This window comes from Pseudophryne corroboree, chromosome 11, assembly GCF_028390025.1.
Source record: "Pseudophryne corroboree isolate aPseCor3 chromosome 11, aPseCor3.hap2, whole genome shotgun sequence".
Classification (NCBI taxonomy): domain Eukaryota; kingdom Metazoa; phylum Chordata; class Amphibia; order Anura; family Myobatrachidae; genus Pseudophryne; species Pseudophryne corroboree.
Window position 1 is genome coordinate 113,156,743 of NC_086454.1, and position 19,502 is coordinate 113,176,244.

General features: G+C 43.1%; 1 protein-coding gene across 1 annotated transcript in view; it reads left to right on the plus strand.

Moving 5' to 3' along the window:
• The window catches only part of LOC134969047 (kielin/chordin-like protein), a 213,670-nt gene that overhangs the window by 165,046 nt on the left and 29,122 nt on the right, over positions 1–19,502 (plus strand). Inside the window, exons 20-22 of the mRNA XM_063944754.1 lie at positions 327–452; positions 10,534–10,632; positions 17,834–17,962. Coding sequence (XP_063800824.1) covers positions 327–452; positions 10,534–10,632; positions 17,834–17,962 — 354 coding nt within the window. The remainder of the gene's footprint in view (positions 1–326; positions 453–10,533; positions 10,633–17,833; positions 17,963–19,502) is intronic.

The window sequence follows — 19,502 nt, forward strand, 5'->3', positions numbered from 1 at the left end:
CTTAATATACCTCTGTGACCTTAATGCTATACAAATTGCTACATTTAATCATCATTTATAACTATTTTTTGGTAACAAATTGTGTCCAACTCATCATGCAAACAGAAGCAGTCTGAAACCATATCCAGCCCATCATTTCACTAGGTGCCAGTGCTACACTGAATCCCTAGTGAATGGAAAAGCTGCCTTTAAATAAATATTGGTTTATCGCAGAAAAATATCTGCCTCCGGTGGGTGTAGTAGACTTCTATAACTTATTGTACAAATCAGAATTAACTAATGGTATACATTATTCTTAATTCCTTTTTTCTGTTTCTCATTTGAAGGAAGGTGAAACCTATACAAGTGATGATAATTGTACATTCTACACTTGCAACAATGTAGATAATAAACTTACCACAGTTGAAAAGCAGCAGACCTGCCAATATCAGAGTCAAACGGATTGTAAATTGGTAAGTTATATTGACATATTAAAAGCAAAATGTTTATCCCCTATATGCCAATATGAAAGTTCCAGTTATATACAAATATAATTAGTTACTATAATTATTTCAATGCTATACAAATGAATTGTTTATTCAAAGTAAATGTTTGTTTACTTGGAAAAGACAGATTATAACATGAAATACTGTAGATAAAATTTTTTTAGCTGTCCTTGCATAAAAGCCATATTGAATTGCTCCATACTTAAGTATCCACTGCCTCAAAGTTGAATAATGAATAAGGATCACTGCTTTCCATACTATGTATAATGAAATATTCTGCACAGCTGTGAACTTTACAATGATCTGATTTGGAAACACTTCTGTTGTGTCACTAAACCTGTCGACATGCAACCATACAAGAGATTGCTAACAAACTGATGCTCTGATTCTCTAAACTGTACTTCATGCATACTTTGTTTTCTGAGTTCTGTAAGGAACAGTAAAAGTGTTACATCAGAGACAAGAGTGTTCAGTAGACTATGAGGTCTATGTACTAAGCCTTGGAGAATAGGTGTCAGAAAAGGGGGGGCAAGGGGGTGGCTCACCCATCCTAAACATTTGAGAGGAGCCAATGTACTGGGTCATTGCCAAGAACAGTGGTTAGAGTAAGCTGGAACGGGGCGGAACTGCATTCCGTCAGTTCCATTTGGAGACGGAACCAGTTCCGTCTCCTCCGGGCCACCTAACCCAAGAAGTCAGTCCGGAACAGCAGGAAGATGCCAGGCACCCGCTGAGATTTTGTTACCAGCAGGCGCCCGACTCCTTCCCCACAGCAACAGCCAAAGGCAGGAGCTCACTCCTGATCTCCAACTTCTGGTTCTGGCAGTGTGCACTGTTATTATTATTATTATTATTATTATTATTATTATTATCCTTTATTTATAAGGCACCACATGGGATCAGCAGCAGCTAATTACAGAGTACATAAACAAATAAGCAAAACAAAGATACAGTGACTTACAATTCAATATAGGACAAGTACAGGGTATATAAACATGGCTGTGTCAGCAGACAACACTGAAATAAGTATCAGGGTGGCAAAAAAAAGAGGGATTTGATGCAGTCAAAGGGAGTATTAAAAAGAAGAACTGGTAAGTGAGAGATATAAAAGCACATGAGGGAAGAGGAACCTGTGCATGAGAGCTTACATTCTAATGGGGAGGGGCACACAAACAGAGATTACACAGATGGTGTAGACAGTGAGCGTGGGCCACAGAGGGCTTACGATGAAAGATGGCTGGGTTTGGTGAAGAAGTGTGTCTTGAGAGCCTGTTTGAAGTTTTGTAGAGAGGTGAAGAGTCTGAAGTTGAGAGGTAGAGAATTCCAGAGAAAGGGAGCAGCACGTGCAAAATCTTAGAGGTAGGAGTGGGAGGAGTTAATCAGTAGGCAGCAGAGGCAACATGCATTTGCAGAGCGATGACAATGGACGGGAGTGTAAAGGGAGATAAGGTCAGAGATGTAAATGGGAGAGGAATGGGTGAAGGCTTTGTAATTGAGTGAGAGACATTTCAAATGGATTCTGAAGGGAATAGGGAGTTAGTGAAGGGCTTGTAAGAGAGGGGAGGTGGATGTACAGATGGAGCCTCCGTTATCTTTGTCTGCCTAGTCGCAGGCGTGCACTCCCGGCATGACTAGGCGATCCATCTGCCTAGTCACGCCGGGAGTGCACAGAGACGCTCCCATTCAGAGCATCTCTGTCCGGGCACGTGGGTGGAGACGCTTTCCATTCAATGAATGGGGTGCATCTCCATCCGGATGTACGCACCTGTCCAGACGGAGACGCTCATAGTGACTAGGTGCGCCCAGGCAGGTGTGCCTAATCACAAACGGAGCAAAGATAATGGAGGCTCCATCTATAGTACATTTGGTGAGGATAGGAGCAGATTCCAGTTGTCCAGTCTGGAGAAGATCAGTGAGTGGATAAGGGTCTCATGGGCATCCTGGGTGAGAAAGGGTCTGATCCTGGAAATATTTTTGAGCTAAAAATTGTAGGTTTGTGAGAGGTGATGTATGTGTGGTCTGAAGGAGAAGGAAGAGTCAAGGATTACTCCAAGACAGCGCACTTGGGGGCTAAAAGAGATAGTAGTGCCATCAATAGATAATTAAATTGAAGAAGGTGAGGTTGTGTGGGAGGGTGGGAAGATGATCAGCTCAGTCTTAGACATGTTAAGAGAAAGCAGAGAGACAGTTGGATACACAAGTGAGGAGAGCAGGTGAGAGGTCAGGGGAGGAAAGGTAGATTTTAGTATTATCAGCATAGAGAGGACATTGTATGTCAAAAGAGCTAATGAGTTCACCTAAAGAGGATGTATAGAGAGAGAAATGTAAAGAACCAAGAACAGAACCTTGAGGGACACCAACAGTTAGTGGAAGTGGGGAGAGGTGGAGCCATGAGAGGAGACAGAGAAGGAATGGTTAGAGAGGAAGGAGGATAGCCAGGAGAGGGCTGTATCTTGTAAGGGAGTGAAGGCTTTACAGAAGTAAAGGGGGATCCACAGTGTCAAAAGCAGAAGAGAGGTTAAGGAGAATAATCAAAGAGTAGTGGCCCTTGGATTTAGCAGACAGACGGTCATTGCAGACTTTTGTAAGGGCAGTTTCAGTGGAGTAGAGAGGAATGAAGCAAGACTGGAATGGGTAAAACAGTGAGTGGAAGGAAAAAAAGTCAGTCGGTTATAGACAATATGCTGAAGGAGTTTGGAGGCAAAAGGGAGGAGAGAGATGGGTCGATAGTTGGAGAGAGTGTGTGGATCAAGGATAGTTTTTTTTTAAATAGGGGAGATGAATGCATGCTTGAAGGCAGAGGGAAGAGTGCCTGATGAGAGGGAGAGATTGAGGAGGTGGGCAAGATGGGAGCAGGCAGAGAGAAAGAGGTAGCAGAGGAGGCAGAAGGGGATAGGTGGGAGGGGGAGCCGGGTGAGGAACAGACGAGGCCTATGACTTCCTCAGCAGATGCAAGGGAGAAAACAGTCAGAATTAGTAAGAGGGATGGGGAGGGGTTGTTAGGAAAAGGAGGTGGCTGGTTGCTGATTGTTTGGTGGGATGTGATGTCCTGACGTATGGAGTCAATTTTGGATGTGAAGTGGCAAAGTCAAGAGCAGAGAGTGAGGAGGGGAAACAAGGTGGGGTGGGCAGGAGTTGAGAGTGGCAAAGAGGCGCCGTGGGTTTGAAGACTGGGAGGGTCTTCAAGCATGACTGTTTAGCGAGGGAAAGGGTATCACTGAAAGATGAGAGCATATATTGGAAATGGAGGAAGTCTGACTTAGATTCCTCCACTGTCGCTAAGCGGTACCTGAACATTTTTGCAGATATCTGGTGCATTTGGTGTGCCAGGGTTGAGTTGTTGATCTGCAAGGGTAAATAGTGATTGGTGGAGCAACAGAGTTAAGTGCAGAAGTAAGGAAAGTATTGTATAGGGATGTGGCTTGTTCAGTGCATGATAGAAACCATAGAGGAGAGAGAAGTGAGTCGAGCACGGAAGATAGGGAAGTGGTGTCAATAGCCTCAATTTTACATTTAGTGATGGTAGCCTTAGGAGGTAGAGATGGAATAGCAAAGAGAGAAATACGTTAATGGAGAGCAGATGGTGGTCTGAGTGGGAACATGGAGAGTTGGTGTAATCAGAAATATCACAATAAAGACCAGATCCAGTGAGCTCCAATTTACATAGGAGGGGAACAAGGTCCACTGGGAGAGACCAAGCGAAGATGTAAGGTTAAGGAGTTTAGAGGCAGGAGATTTTGTGGGGATATTGATTGGGATGTTGAGAGCTCCTAAAATAATGGAGGGAATGTCAGAAGAGAAGAAGTGAGGAAGCCAGGAAGCAAAGTTGTCAAGGAATTTGGAGGGAATGCCAGGGGGGCAGTAAATTACAGCTACAGTACTCAAAGATGAACAAGTTGGAGGAGGCTTATAGCATTTACCTCAAATGTAGAGAATGTAAGGGACGGTTCTGGGGGTATGAGTTGATAGGAGTAGCTATAGGGTAAAAGGACCCTAACACCACCACCTTGGTGACCCCCAGGTTGAGGCATGTGTGAGAATGTGCCCACAGCAGAGAGAGCAGCAGGAGAAGTGGTGTCCGTGGGAGTAATCCAGGTTTCTGCAATGGCAAAGAGATGCAAGGTGTTGGAGATGAAAAGGTCATGAGTGGGGACCAGTTTGTTACAAACAGATTTGGCATTCCATAGGGCACAGAAGTGTGAGTTTGTGGGAGAGATTTAAATTACATTATCAGGGTTGCTGTAGCGTAGAGGTGAGACTAGTTTGGATGGCAGAGATAGAGTGGGCCAGGTGTTGTTACAGGCTTCTATGCTATGAGGGGAAATTGCAGTGTGATGCAGATGGGGTTGATGTGAAGTGACAGAGAAAGGAGGAAGTGGAAGGATAGTAGGACCATGGTGGAGCAGAAGTGACGAAGTGAGGTGACAGAAAGGGAAAAGAGGAAGGGAAGCAGATGGGTGAACGGGAAACAGAGGAGGGAAGATAATAGAAGATACAAGAGATTAGGGGGAAAGGATAGGGGTGGAAGGAAAGGGGTAAAATAAAGGATTAGACAAGGAGTGATGGGGATGGTTGATGAAAACCTGGACATAGTGTGGGCGAGGTAAATAAGTTTAAAAAAATAAAAATAAAAAAGGAGTGGAGACTGTATGATAGAGAAAGAACAGTGTCATGACATCTTTCCCATAGTTAACAAACAATAGGTGAAAATACAGTGCTAAACACAAGATGCTACAAATGAGTAGATTTAATAGCTAAAAAACATTTAAAAATCTGAGCAGTAAATGTGAAATAATGATAATACTATCTCACTCGGTCAATTAAAGACCAATTGGACGTATAGTACCATCCTTATGGCGACTTCATATAAAGCAATAAAGTCCATGTGATTGATAGGACACAGAGTCTATAGCCAAAATCAGGACTGGTATGACATTTTGCCCAACCTGTGTTCCAATGCAGGGATCCAAAATGGTGGTCCTTATTAGATGAAAGGGATTCTGGTTCACAGTCTGTGGAGATGGCACTTTATTATCCTGCACGCTGTGTTCCAATTAGGAGAATCCTGTTAGATGGTATCTCATAGGACCATGAGAAAATGGAGGATCCTGGTTCACTTTAAGCAACGGATGGGTCATCCTGAAATTGAGTCCAGCAATGTAGGAGCCTTAGGAGGAGTCCAATGGTCGGCCGCAGCAGCAGTCGGACGCAGGAGTAGGGCTTAAGGTAAATATTATGGGGGGTTTTGTGTGTGTGTAAGTGGCGCTACTACAGGGGGCATAACTACTGGGGGGCAATACTACATGGGGCAATACTACATGGGGGCATTACTACATGGGGCATTTCCACTGGGGGCACTACTACAGGGGGCATAACTACTGGGGGCAATATTACACAGGACATTACCACTGGGGGAATTACTTATGGGGGCACTACTACAGGGGGCAATAGTACACAGGGGCATTACTACTGGGGGCATTACTACTGGGGGCACTACTAATGAATGCATTGCATAGGGGGCACTTCATAAGAGGCATCACTCCTGGGGACATAAGGGGCACTACTAATGGTGGTACTGCATAAGGGGCACCACTACTATTGGTTCTGCATAACGGTCACTACCACTGTTGTCACAACTTAAGGGGCACTACTGCTGTGGTCATTATGTGTATTAAGGGTGCTACTACTGTTGGCTTTGTGTATAAGGGGCACTAATGTGTGTCATAACATGAATAAGGGACACTACTATGTGGTGTAATGTTAATAAGATTGTGCTAATGTGGGCCATAATTTCAAGTGGGGATACTATTGCATGACCATGCCCCTTTCTGTTTGAGACCACACTCTTTTTTTAGACCATGCCCCCATTTTCCAGTGCATGCCTGCGAAGCGCACAGTCACTTTCAGCACTGGTCAGGATAGAGATAATTCCATTTCCAGTTGCTCAACTTCCTCCCTCCCCAGTCCCACAGCCCTTCTCCATCCGCCTCAAGGGCCCTACTCCCCCTGCACCCAGCTCCAGCACCTACAGTGTTTGGCTTGTTACTGTGGGACCAACCTTGAGCCTTTCTCACCTCCCACTTCATGTGTTACTCCACTCTTCTCCTTCAGCTCCTCCTTTGTCCTTTCCCTTCCCCGTTCCTTGCAGCAACCCCTTACTGTGGTCTAATACACTATTATCTGTATTCCCAATAGTGTCCTTTATGCTGTTTTTAACTAAATGTATGAGTATGTGTGTGTATGGATACATAGGTAAGTGGTGTGGTGAGTAAAGGCTCATTTTTACTCTCCTGAGCAATATCTCTTACTATATCGCCCATAGTGTATTCTGCAGACGACGGCCAATGCTTGGTCACAGGGGTCGTTAACGACCCCCTCTGTCGGCTGTGCATGCAGCTCAATCTGATGATATCAACAGATACCGCATGTTGGGGCCAACCGCGGCATGAGGTCACTGTGGGATATCGCTATCGATATCGCACAGTGTATATGCCCACCTCGGGCGGCCCATCCAGGGAGGGGACACACTAGGCGATGTCGCTCCCAGAGCGATCGCCTACAGTGTATGCACCTTAAGTCCAGCTGTCCATGAGGGCAGGGCAGTAACTAGGTGTGTGCGGAGTGTACTCTATACATAGCACTGCAGGGTAGGGGGCGCAGTTGGCAGCACTTGTCAATTATGAATTATCTAATTACTTTCACTTGCAGCTTCCCCCTTTTTGCAGCCCAGCATCTCCTGACCGCCCCTGTTTCCTTCCCCCCTTTTGTCATTAATACCTATACAGCTTTCATGGACTTGACATGAGAGCTCTTTGTTTTTCAGTCACACTGTCCTTTATTACATTTCGGGATGCTGATGTTTCCAGGATTTGAACCCATTGCCTATGGTATTGCAGTTGGTCACGCTATTCATTGAGCTACTGTATCTGCCCTTGTATAGAAAGCTAGAGAATTCCAAGCTGGAGAGTTAACTATTTCAAGCTTACCTTGTACGTTGTGAAGGGGTGAACAGCATTGGGGCTGAGCAGATCTATGTGGTGTGTGGCTGCAAGGGATTGGATATGTGGCTGCACACTGCATGGGTCTGCTCAATTATGGTGCTGGTTATTTTTTTATGGGGTACAGGTAGCTTCATTTAGTTATTTATTACACACTCAAATTCACACACTGGGCAGGATGTATTAAAATACATTGCCACCCCTCGCCGCCCACAGCGTGTACTAACATGTGTGATTAACATCGCAATGCGGTGACAGAGGCCGCTGCGATACCTGTGAAAAGGTTGTGCGGGGGACTCCGTCACCTCCCTGGGGTCTCCCATCTCCCAGACACCGGCAAGCAGGCAGCAGTCAGTCCTGAGCTCCTCCTCCCTGCAACCGGAAGGAAGTCGGCTTGACAGGCGCAGGGCGGAAGAGGCAGCGGGATGCGGCGGTTGGCAGTAAGAAGCCCATTGGCGATACCCTTGGCGCCGAAAACCCGGAGGCCGGGTCTTAGTACATATGAAAATTATATATATATATGTGTGTGTGTAAAAAAAAAAAAAATCTTCCTGAGCCTATGGACACACTATACTGTAAGATGCAGTGAAATACATGTACTATCGGGCCCTTACAGTCCAGGACGGCTCAGTCAGGCTTGCTGGGACCTGTAGTTCCACTGTAAAATACAATATTCTATTTATTTTTTTAAAACAGTTTTGAAGCATTCAAGCTCTTATTAAACATCTCTTTGATAGATCAGTATTTTTCTAGTGGCACAATACTGGTCGTAGCAAGCACTTGCATCCCTCTTCAAAAACTACATCAGTCTATGGGACACATTTATTAAAGGGAAATTGTGAGACCTCCCCCAGCCATATTTTTTACAGATGTCCTTTAAAATCTAAATGTCCACAGCAGTTAAGATGGAGGAACCGCAGCAGACATCTCTGGTATCTGACCCAGATTCCATCCAAATCAGCCTCCATAGGATTCTATGGGCAATGCTAAGTTGTAAGATCTACCAAGCTTTAATTTTATTTAGCCTAGCCGTGGCTACAAATACCATATGAAGATGGTGATAGGCCACAGTAGAATATGGACTACTTTTTCACAGATTTTACCAGAGAGCAATTACGTGCTGACGCCATACCTGAAAGCAGAGTGATAGTGTAGGATGTCCCTCTGCTTCCAGCTCTTCACCGGGACGGGCTCTTATCTGAGACTGTCCGGCATTAGTTTATTGTTCTATTTGTGCAAAAATTTTCATTTCCGTTAGGTGAATATATTTGATGCCATTTGCATTAAAAATGTAGATTTAAATAAATTGTGTCCTAAGTGCAATCTATAGCTGGATGACAAAAATAGTGTAAGATATTTGTACAATGAGGAAGTACAGTATTATAATGAATAATACTGTCTACAATGGCCTGGCTCCTACAGTAGAACAGACATTTCAGTGATTTCAAGCAACAGACATACACTGTTTCTGAACTTCTTATATTGCTGCAGATCTCAGTGTTGGCCAATTGCAACACATAAGGAATGGGTATTGTTGCCTTTTATGTATAAAATGCAGCAATACCCTTCCTCTGCGCTAAGTGAATTTATCTAATAAACGATAGAACATAGGCTGCCATTCTCACTGAGTTCCCTGTTAGCCGGAACCACACAAGAATTAATACACAACAATAGTGAGAAAGCGCCACCTTATTGCGGGTATAGTCTGATTTCAACTGCAATATTATATTTCACAGTTCAGTATAACTCCTTTACATATATTCAGATAGAAACATGTTCCAATTTCATACATTTATTAAAAGTCCATTTTGCATGAAATCATACACATAGGAAATGTGGTATCACAGTGTCCGTAATTTGACAGATAATTCCTTCTCCCGACTTCTTGTTAAGAAGGTCATGGATCACAAATATTTGAAAAAACAACGCGTTTCGTCTCTCGGGTGAGACTTCATCAGGGGTATATCTTTAAATGTGAAGGAACTGAACATCAACTCATACTGTATGTGCTCTATAAGCACTTAGGACCAGTCTGTCAAACCTAGGAATCTTTATCCATATTAGTAAATCCTGACTTCACAAATTTGTGAGAAAATACCAGAACAGAGATCACACTGGTTAGAAAGCTTTAATAACTTAAACTGTTAATTTCTTTTTATTTTTTTTTTCCTTCTTTCTGTTAAATTTGTTCTTGTTTTTTTTTTTCTTTTTTTTCCAGATTAGTAAATCCTGACTTCACAAATTTGTGAGAAAATACCAGAACAGAGATCACACTGGTTAGAAAGGAGTCCAAAAAGTGAATTTCCACCCCTTCTAATGGTAATAGTGTTTCTCCTGTGTCTCCTGCTCTTCTGATGTTACAGAATTATGTAGATATCATTCTGTCTGTCTACAGGAGCCCACAGTGAATTGGCAGGGCTCCAGCTACATTGTAAGACAACGGCAATTGTGTCAGGGTCAGACTCACGAGATTCATGCAGAATCAGCGTTCAATGGTGGGTCCCATCTCACAGTCAGGCAGCACCAGCTGAACGGTGTTGTCCAGTCCCCTATTGCAGGTGTTAGCAGGGTTCCTGGGACAGAGCATATTAACTCTACAGCAGTGGGTTTGCTGCAGAGCTCCATTAGACGAGCAGTGGTCACACTTGGATCCTGCTGTGAACCACACAGGTGCTGCTGTACATGCAGTTGCCCCTTCATGGCTTGGAGCCTGGAGACAGGTGTCTCCGCTGCCTCTGGAAGTTACGCCATATATATATATATAGATAGATACTGTAGATAGATAGATAGATTTATACAGATATCTATCTATCTATCTATCTATCTATCTATCTATCTATCTATCTATCTATCTATCTATCTATCTATCTATCTATCTATAATTTCCCAATATTACAGCAATCCTCAATTCTACAATTTCTATTTTGTTAGTGTCAAAACTGATTTCTGATATAGTAACTTTATTTGTGAACTTCAATTTATAGAAATCAGAAACTAAAACCTATTAGTTAGAATGCATGAAACAAACAAATGTCCTTTTCTTCCAACAGGGTCAAATTTTTTACGTTATTCCTGGTCAATGTTGTGGAAACTGTGTCGCAAATTCATGTGTGTATACTGATTCCAATGGAGTGGTTAAAACTTTACAGGTATATTTATTATTTACTAGCTGTTCCACCCATTCTTCACATGGGAGTTTTCTATAGAGATGTAAATTTGAGATGTGTTAATGTAAGTAAATATTAATCTATGGTTCTTGGCGTTACACGAGGAGCACCCATAGCAGATATGGTAAAAAGTGAAAGGAACATTTTTGTAGTTTATTGTACACACTGGTAGTACAATCCATATTTTGATCCGATTGTCCGTTTGGGCGTTATCGTTCACGCAATGCAAGCCACGCATCCGTAATGATGTCATTATGTCAACCCCTTTTCATCCCCTTAGGGGAAGTTTATTAAAATTCTAATTATGTCGTTTTCCTATTTCCTACCTGAAGAATACCTGTGTTGAATTTCAGCTTCGTAACTTATCAGGAAGTAAGAGAATATAGGGTCTATTTACTAAGCCTTGGATGGAGATAAAGTGGCCTGGAGATAAAGTACCAGCCAATCAGCTCCTAACTGTCATTTTTAAAACACAGCCTGTGGCATGGCAGGTAGGACGTGATTGGCTGGTACTTTATCTCAGTCCACTTTATCTCCATAAAGAGCTTAGTAGATAGATCCCTTAGTGATGAGTCAGTCAGTGAGGGCTTTCGCATTTACAGTATATATACAGGTATATAGATTATGTGTGATGTATGTGTTTAGGTTAAGCTGGGGAATAACTACACAGATTAATTAATACATTTGTAAATTAATGTGTACTTTATTATATATACTGACAATAATGTTTTGCATTGTAAGCAGTAGAATTGCATCTATATAATCAAGGATGCATTGGCGTTTCTATAATGGGTGCAATGAGTGCAGTGCACAAGGGTCCCTCAGCATGATTGCACTTTATACCTTAAAAAAACATGTACAGTAGACATATCTGACAGATTTAACTGTAGATTTGGGTGGGGTGTGTTCAAAATTAAATCTAAATTTCAGTGTAAAAACAAAGCTTTCTAACATTTGTGGGCTACATGCAAAGCAGCCAGTATTTACCCTGTACAGAAAAAAATATAGCTCACCCAAATCTAAATCTCTCTGCACACGTTATATTGGCCCCACCTGCAGTTGCCCAATTGCTTACTTATTGGCCTTGCTTACAAACATGAATCAGACCCAATATACCAAAGAAAGAAAGACATTTTTTCACCAAGAGCTTGTACGACGAGAAACCAACATAAATTAATTAGATATAAAGTGCAGTCAACGTTTCAGTCCAGCAAGGATCTTGTTCAGAAAACAGCAGCAGAACAATGTGCAAACTTAGCAGACCAGAGAGAGTGAACACCATCACCATGAGCTGACTGAAATAACTAGAGATGTGTGGCGGGCACTTTTTGTGTTTTGGTTTTGGTTCTGATTCCATTCTCGTGTTTTGGATCTGGATTGGTTTCGTCAAAACCACCCTTTCGTGTTTTGGTTTTGGATCTGGATGATTTTTGAAAAAAACATAAAAACAGCTAAAATCACATAATTTGGGGGTAATTTTGATCCTACGGTATTATTAACCTCAATAACATTCATTTCCACTCATTTCCAGTCTATTCTGAACACTGAACACCTCACAATATTGTTTTTAGGCCAAAAGGTTGCACCGAGGTGGCTGGATGACTAAGCTAAGCGACACAAGTGGGCGGCACAAACATCTGGTCCATCTAAGAGTGGCACTGCAGTGGCAGACAGGATGGCAGATTTAAAAAATAGGCCACAAACAGCACATGATGCAAACAATAAAAAGAGGTGCAACTAGGTAGCTAGATGGCTAAGCTAAGCGACACAAGTGTACGGCATAAACACCTGGCCCATCTAGGAGTGGCACTGCAGTGGCAGACAGGATGGCACTTAAAAAAAACTAGGCCCCAAACAGCACATCATGCAAAGTAAAAAAGGTGCAATGAGGTAGCTGTATGACTAAGCTAAGCAACACAAGTGTGCAGTACAAACACCTGTCCCATCTAGGAGTGGCACTGCAGTTGCAGACAGGATGGCACTTAAAAAAAGTCCCCAAACAGCATATCATGCAAAGAAGTAAAAAAGGTGCAATGAGGTAGCTGTATGATTAAGCTAAGTGACACAAGTGTGCGGCACAAACACCTGGTTCATCTAGGAGTGGCACTGCAGTGGCAGACAGGATGGCACTTAAATAAAACTAGTACTCAAACAGCACATCATGCAAAGAAGTAAAAGAGGTGCAGTGAGGTAGCTGTATGACTAAGCTAAGTGACACAAGTGTGCGGCACAAACACCTGGCCCATCTAGGGATGGAACTGCAGTCCCACTGCACTAATGGCGGATACCGGTTGCACGTTTAACACCAGCATAGTTGTTATGGCCTCAGTAATCCACTTTACAACAGGATACATATATATAAATATATATATATATATATATATATATATACATGGCAGTATCACTGGAATTATATGGCAGTACCACTGGAATTATACAGCAGTATCACTGGAATTATACAGCAGTATCTCTGGATTTATACGCCAGTACCACTGGACCTATACACCAGTACCACTGGAGTTATACGCCAGTACCACTGGACTTATACGCCAGTACCACTGGATTTATAAGCCAGTACCACTGTAATTTTACGGCAGGATCACTGGACTTAAGCGCCAGTACCACTGGAATTATACGACAGGATTACTGGAATTATACTGCAGGATCACTTGATTTATATTGCAGAATCACTGGAATTATACGGCAGGATCACTGGATTTATACGCCAGTACCACTGGAATTATACGACAGGATTACTGGAATTATACTGCAGGATCACTTGATTTATATGGCAGAATCACTGGAATTATACGGCAGGATCACTAGAATTATACGGCAGGATCACTGGAATTATACGCTAGTACCACTGGAATTATATGGCAGTATCACTGGAATTATACGGCAGGATTACTGGAATTATACGGCAGGAGCACTGGATTTATATTACAGGATCACTGGATTTATACTGTAGGATCACTGGATTTATACGGCAGTACTGCTGGACATATATGGTAGTATCAATGGACATATACGGCAGTATCACTGGACATATATGACAGTATCACTGGAATGGATTTATACGCCAGTACCACTGTAATTATACGGCAGGATCACTGGATTTATACGCCAGTACCACTGGAATTATATGGCAGGATCACTGGAATTATACGGCAGGATCACTGGATTTATACGGCAGGATCACTGCAATTATACGGCAGGATCACTGGATTTATACGGCAGTACCGCTGGACATATACGGCAGTACCACTGGACATATACGGCAGTATCATTGGACTGGACTTAAACGCCAGTACCACTGTAATTATACGGCAGGATCACTGGATTTATACTGCAGTACCGCTGGACATATATGGAAGTACCGCTGGACATATACGACAGTATCAATGGACATATATACGGCAGGATCACTGGACTTATACGGCAGGATCACTGAAATTATACGGCAGGGTACTTGGACATACTGTATATGGCAGGATCACTGGACATATACGGACATATACGGCAGGATCACTGGATTTATAAGGCAGTACCGCTGGACATATACGGCAGTTTCAATGGATATATACGGCAGTTTCAATGGACATATTTGGCAGTATCAATGGATATATATGGCAGGATCACTGGACTTTTACGGCAGGATCACTGGAATTATATGGTAGGATCAATGGAATTATACGGCAGGATCACTGGATTTATACGGCAGTACCGCTGGACATATATGGCAGTATCAATGGACATATACAGCAGGATCACTGGACATATATGACAGGATCACTGAACATATACGACAGTACCACTGGCCATATAGGGCAGCACAGGGACACCACCACTGGACTAATGCAGGAAAACACAGCAACACTGCAATGTACTGGATTTATACAGCAGCACTGGACATATGGCAGCAGAGGACACCACCACTGTGACTGGACTGATGCAGCACAACACACCACCACTGGACTGATGCAGCACAACACAGCACCACTGGACTGGACTTATACAGCAGCACTGGACATATATCAGTAGAGGACACAACCACTGTGACTGGACAGATGCAGCACAAGACACGGACACTGAGAGGACGGGGGCACGTCCTCTCCCTGCACTCTCCAATGCCGGAGTGAAAATGGCGGCGACGCCCGGCTCCTTATATGGAATCCAAAACCCACGAGAATCCGACAGCGGGATGATGACGTTTTGCCTTGTTCTGGTTTCCGAGTCAGGTGGGAAAACCCGAGCCTTACTCGGATCCGGGCTTGGGTGGTAACCCCATCAATCAAGGTACAACCTGCCAGGAAGAATGATGCATACTCAGAGTTGGTGAAAGGTTTCTAGATGCCCTAGACAAAGTTACACAATACAGTCCCTGCCCCCACACAGCTGCTCTCTGTAACACTCCCAGCACCCCCATTGCAGGCTCCCTCTGTGTGTGTCCTGAGAACAGCTCTGATCAGGACCTTACTGTGACACTGAAGACTGACTCTCAACCCCTGCAGCATCTCTGCTTCTTCTCTGACAGTGTGTATACTGTATATCATTGATGCCAACATACTGGCTGCCTCCTCTCGGTGGAGGCAGCCAGGTCGACTCAGCAGGGGTTGCGGCAAAGGGAGGTGTAATGGAGAGAAGCATGGGGCGTGGCCGTGAGATAGCATCATCATGGCCCTGCCCCCACTACACTATGCCGAGATTACCAGCATAGTGAGCAGGGGGCGGGGTGACGATGATGTGAATCATGTCATTGGCATCCCTGCTGCAGGGGATACTTGAGTGTTTCCCCAGGGGATGCGGGGGCTCGGCTGCCTGCCAGGAGACATTGTAACTCTATCGGGTGACCTGGAGAGCCACCTGATTTTCGGGAGCCTCCCGGCCATTCCCGGAGAGTAGGTAGGTACGTCTATAGAGATATAGAAATATATATGACGAATAAGATACTTTTAAGCGACCACTGATGACATATGAACAAGAGTAGACTGTGTATTCTTTTTAAATAAGGTAAATACAAAGTTTTATTTCAGGAATATCATAAAAAATTCACAGAGATAAAATACATAATACGCAAAAGGGTGAAAAATGTGTGTATAGAAATATTGCCTGGGTTTTTCCCAAAAAAAACGGTCTAGAAGCCATAAAAAACTATTTCATTAAATACATCAAGGATTAAAAGATGATTAAAAAATGCTTAACTTAAGAACAGGGGTAGAATCAGGTGTCACCCAACGCATTTCATCCAGTTGTACTTCATCAAGCGGTGGTGTGTGAATGGGACAAACCATCTACAGTATATATACCTAGCATAGTTTGGGAAGTGATTGACTACATCACTTCCTGTAATTAAAATGATCAAGAGCTTGGAATATAAAAAATTGTACATTAAAAATAACATACATGGAGAGGTACTTATGGGGAGCCAAACTGCTATAGTTGTAATCTAAAGTGCATTCAACAAAGAGTTTAAGACATATAAAACATTAAAGGCAGTGGACTTTCTGCCCGGGCCGTGTGTGACGTCACTTCCACCCCGTTTCCGGCATCCGGAGATTCGTACTGCGCGTGCGCCGGCTCACGAGGTCGCGGTCCGTACTTCCTTCTAGGATACTGATCCGCATCATCATAGTTCTCCAGCGGCGGCAATCTTTAAGGAGTCTCTTTGCCATGTACAGTTTTTACATTGAGATAGGATCCCAGCGGCCATGTTGTTGTGGACATTCCTCATTTAGAATATGTATGTTTCTGTGGATGTGTGTCTCCATTTGAGTATTTCCAGGAATTGGTGTGTTTAAAACAACTGTTTAGCGCTGTCCATAGTATTCATCTGAGATACAGATCAGGTAGATAACTAATTATATCATATAAAGGAAATTTTTATGTAGCGATAGATATTTAGACAGGGGTCTAATAATTGCATAAAGTGCTATCACAGGTGAAGTGGGCCATGAGGTTTTGCCCACTGGGACAATTCCCAAACCTGCTGTAATGGATATCCAACATGTTTAGAGATTAAATCAATATGAAATAAATCTGGACAAGTGAAGTACAGGTACAAGTTGGTTCAAATAGTAAACCCCCGATCTCTTTGAATTACAGCATCTGGCCTTTCTGGGTAGTCTCCCATCCCTCTACTGACCGAGCCAGACATTGATTACATATATGTATATACATGTGTGTGTATATATAAATATTTTAAGCCTGCTAACCCCCCTCTACAAATCCTGCGTTTGCCCCTGGAAACAGCAAAATTAGCAAAAATCGGGTTTTAATAAACTAGCAACCATTTTGTTTAACCTTGTTTATAGCACCAGATTTTGAGTGAAAATAGAACATGGTCTATTTTATGTAATGACTTATCCATACAGTAAGCCTAACAAAGTCATGTATGTTCAGTTAGATTTCTGCAGGTGTTTTGGTACAATATTTATAAACAACTCATTGTGATTGTGATTAATTAAAACTGAAAAAGGAAACTGAAGTAATTGGGGGGTAGATGTATTATGTGGCATTATGCGGGAAAAGTGGTACTAGTGAACATTATGTATGCTGATACCTCTTCTCCCCAATATATGAAGGAGGAGGTGTGTGGCACATGTCCCTGTCATTATTGGCACCGCTATCTAGAGTATAAGTTTGCCTGCCGATGTGCGGGGCAATGTACAGCATGAATGATCAGAGGCACTGACCGTTCTGACACCTGCAGCTATCAATTTCGACAGCTGGAGTTGTCATTGCCTCATCACCACAGCAGGGACAGCTCTGTACTTGGCTGCTGCAGTTGCTGGGCTCCAAGCTGCATGTGAGATCTCGCGAGGCTTGCGAGATCTTGTGCAGGCCCAGTGTAGCCAGTCTGAGGCGAGACACAGCGCATTAGCACTAGGCTGGTGCTGCGAGCTCTGACAGGGATAGCCAGAGGGGGGAGTTTTCACATACATCTCGTCACTAGTGCTTCCTGCTTCACCTCATTATAGAGACAAAGCAGGAAGAATTACAGTATACCAGCACGATCCATGCCAGTATAATACATCTTCCCCTGAACTACTGCACCTTATTGCCAATGTCCAGAGAACTAACAATTTGAAAGGATGTATAGTGATTTTAAGAAAACTTGCAGTTTGGGATTTTCCCTAATCCTGTTAGCATTACAGAAACTGTGTCTTTTTATTTTGATCAGGCCAACCAAACCATGATTGATGTCACAGACGTTTGCTTATCCTATACCTGTAAAGAAATAAATGGACAATTGCCTACCATAGTTAATACAGAGACATGTGAACACCCAAGTGCCAATCAATGTAATGAGGTAATTTACTAAGAAATACAGTCATAAGCTGCAATGGAAAAAAAAAAAAAAAAAAAATATATATACAGTACAGATAGATATATATATATATATATATATATATAATGTTGTTCTACACTGCTGTGTCACTATAAATTTATTTCCTAATGGAGTCCCGGAGTGCTGATTCAATTTTCTGGATATATATCATATGTCAGATCAGTACCTGTTGTGCTCGATGTTGCCATATTTTTCAGGATAGTCTTCTCCCCCTTCTCATTGCTCTCATAATTCTCCCCATCTCTCTTTCCTCCCCTTCTTTTATACTGTATCTCTTCACCTCCCCTACCTTTTTCCCCTCTTTCTCTCTCTCCCTCCACTGTCTCAATTTTCCCATCTCAGTTACATGGTGCTGATGTCCAGAATAAGCTACAAGTCTGCCTATTAAAAGGAAACATTGTCTATCAATTAACACAGAAGCTAATTAAATAAGAGCTCTAGATTTTGAAGGGATAATGGTGTTGATTGAGAGGTGGGGGGATTCAGAGGTGGATGCACTGTACACAGCAGCTGCGTCTTTAGATGGGGTGATTCAGAGGTGGACGCAGTGTACACAGCAGCTGCATCTTTAGGTGGGGTGATTCAGAGGTGGATGCAGTGTACACAGAAACTGCATCTGTGGATACAGTGATTCATAGGTGGATGCAGTGTACACAGCAGCTGCATCTGTGGATAAGTGATTCATAGGTGAATGCAGTGTACACAGCAGCTGCATCTGTGGATAAAGTGATTCATAGGTGGATGCAGTGTACACAGCAGCTGCATCTGTGGATAAAGTGATTCATAGGTGGATGCAGTGTACACAGCAGCTGCATCTTTGGATGGGGTGATTCAGAGGTTGACACAGTGTACACAGCAGCTGCATCTTTAGATATAGTGATTCAGTGGTGGATGCAGCGTACACAACAGCTGCATCTTTGGATAGGGTGATTCAGAGGTGGATGCAGCGTACACAGCAGCTGCATCTTTGAATGGGGTGATTAAGAGGTGGATGCAGTGTACACAGCATCTGCATTTTTGAATGGGGTGATTTAGAGGTGGATGCAGTGTACAGAGCAGCTGCATCTTTGGATGGGGATTCAGAGGTGGGCACAGTGTATACAGCAGCTGCATCTTTAGATATGGTGATTCAGTGGTGGATGCAGCGTACACAACAGCTGCATCTTTGGATAGGGTGATTCAGAGGTGGATGCAGCGTACACAGCAGCTGCATCTTTGGATGGGTGATTCAGAGGTGGACGCAGTGTACACAGCCGCTGCATCTTTGGATACAGTGGTTCAGAGGTGGACGCAGGATACACAATAGCTGCATCTTTGGATACAGTGATTCAGAGGTGGACGAAGTGTAAACAGCTGCATTTTTGGATGTAGGATTTAGAATTTGACACAGTGTACTCAGCAGTTGCATCTTAGGATACAGGGAGGTGTACTCAGTGTACACAACAGCTCCATCTTTGGATGGGGTGATTCAGAGATGGACACAGTTTAAACAACAGCTGCA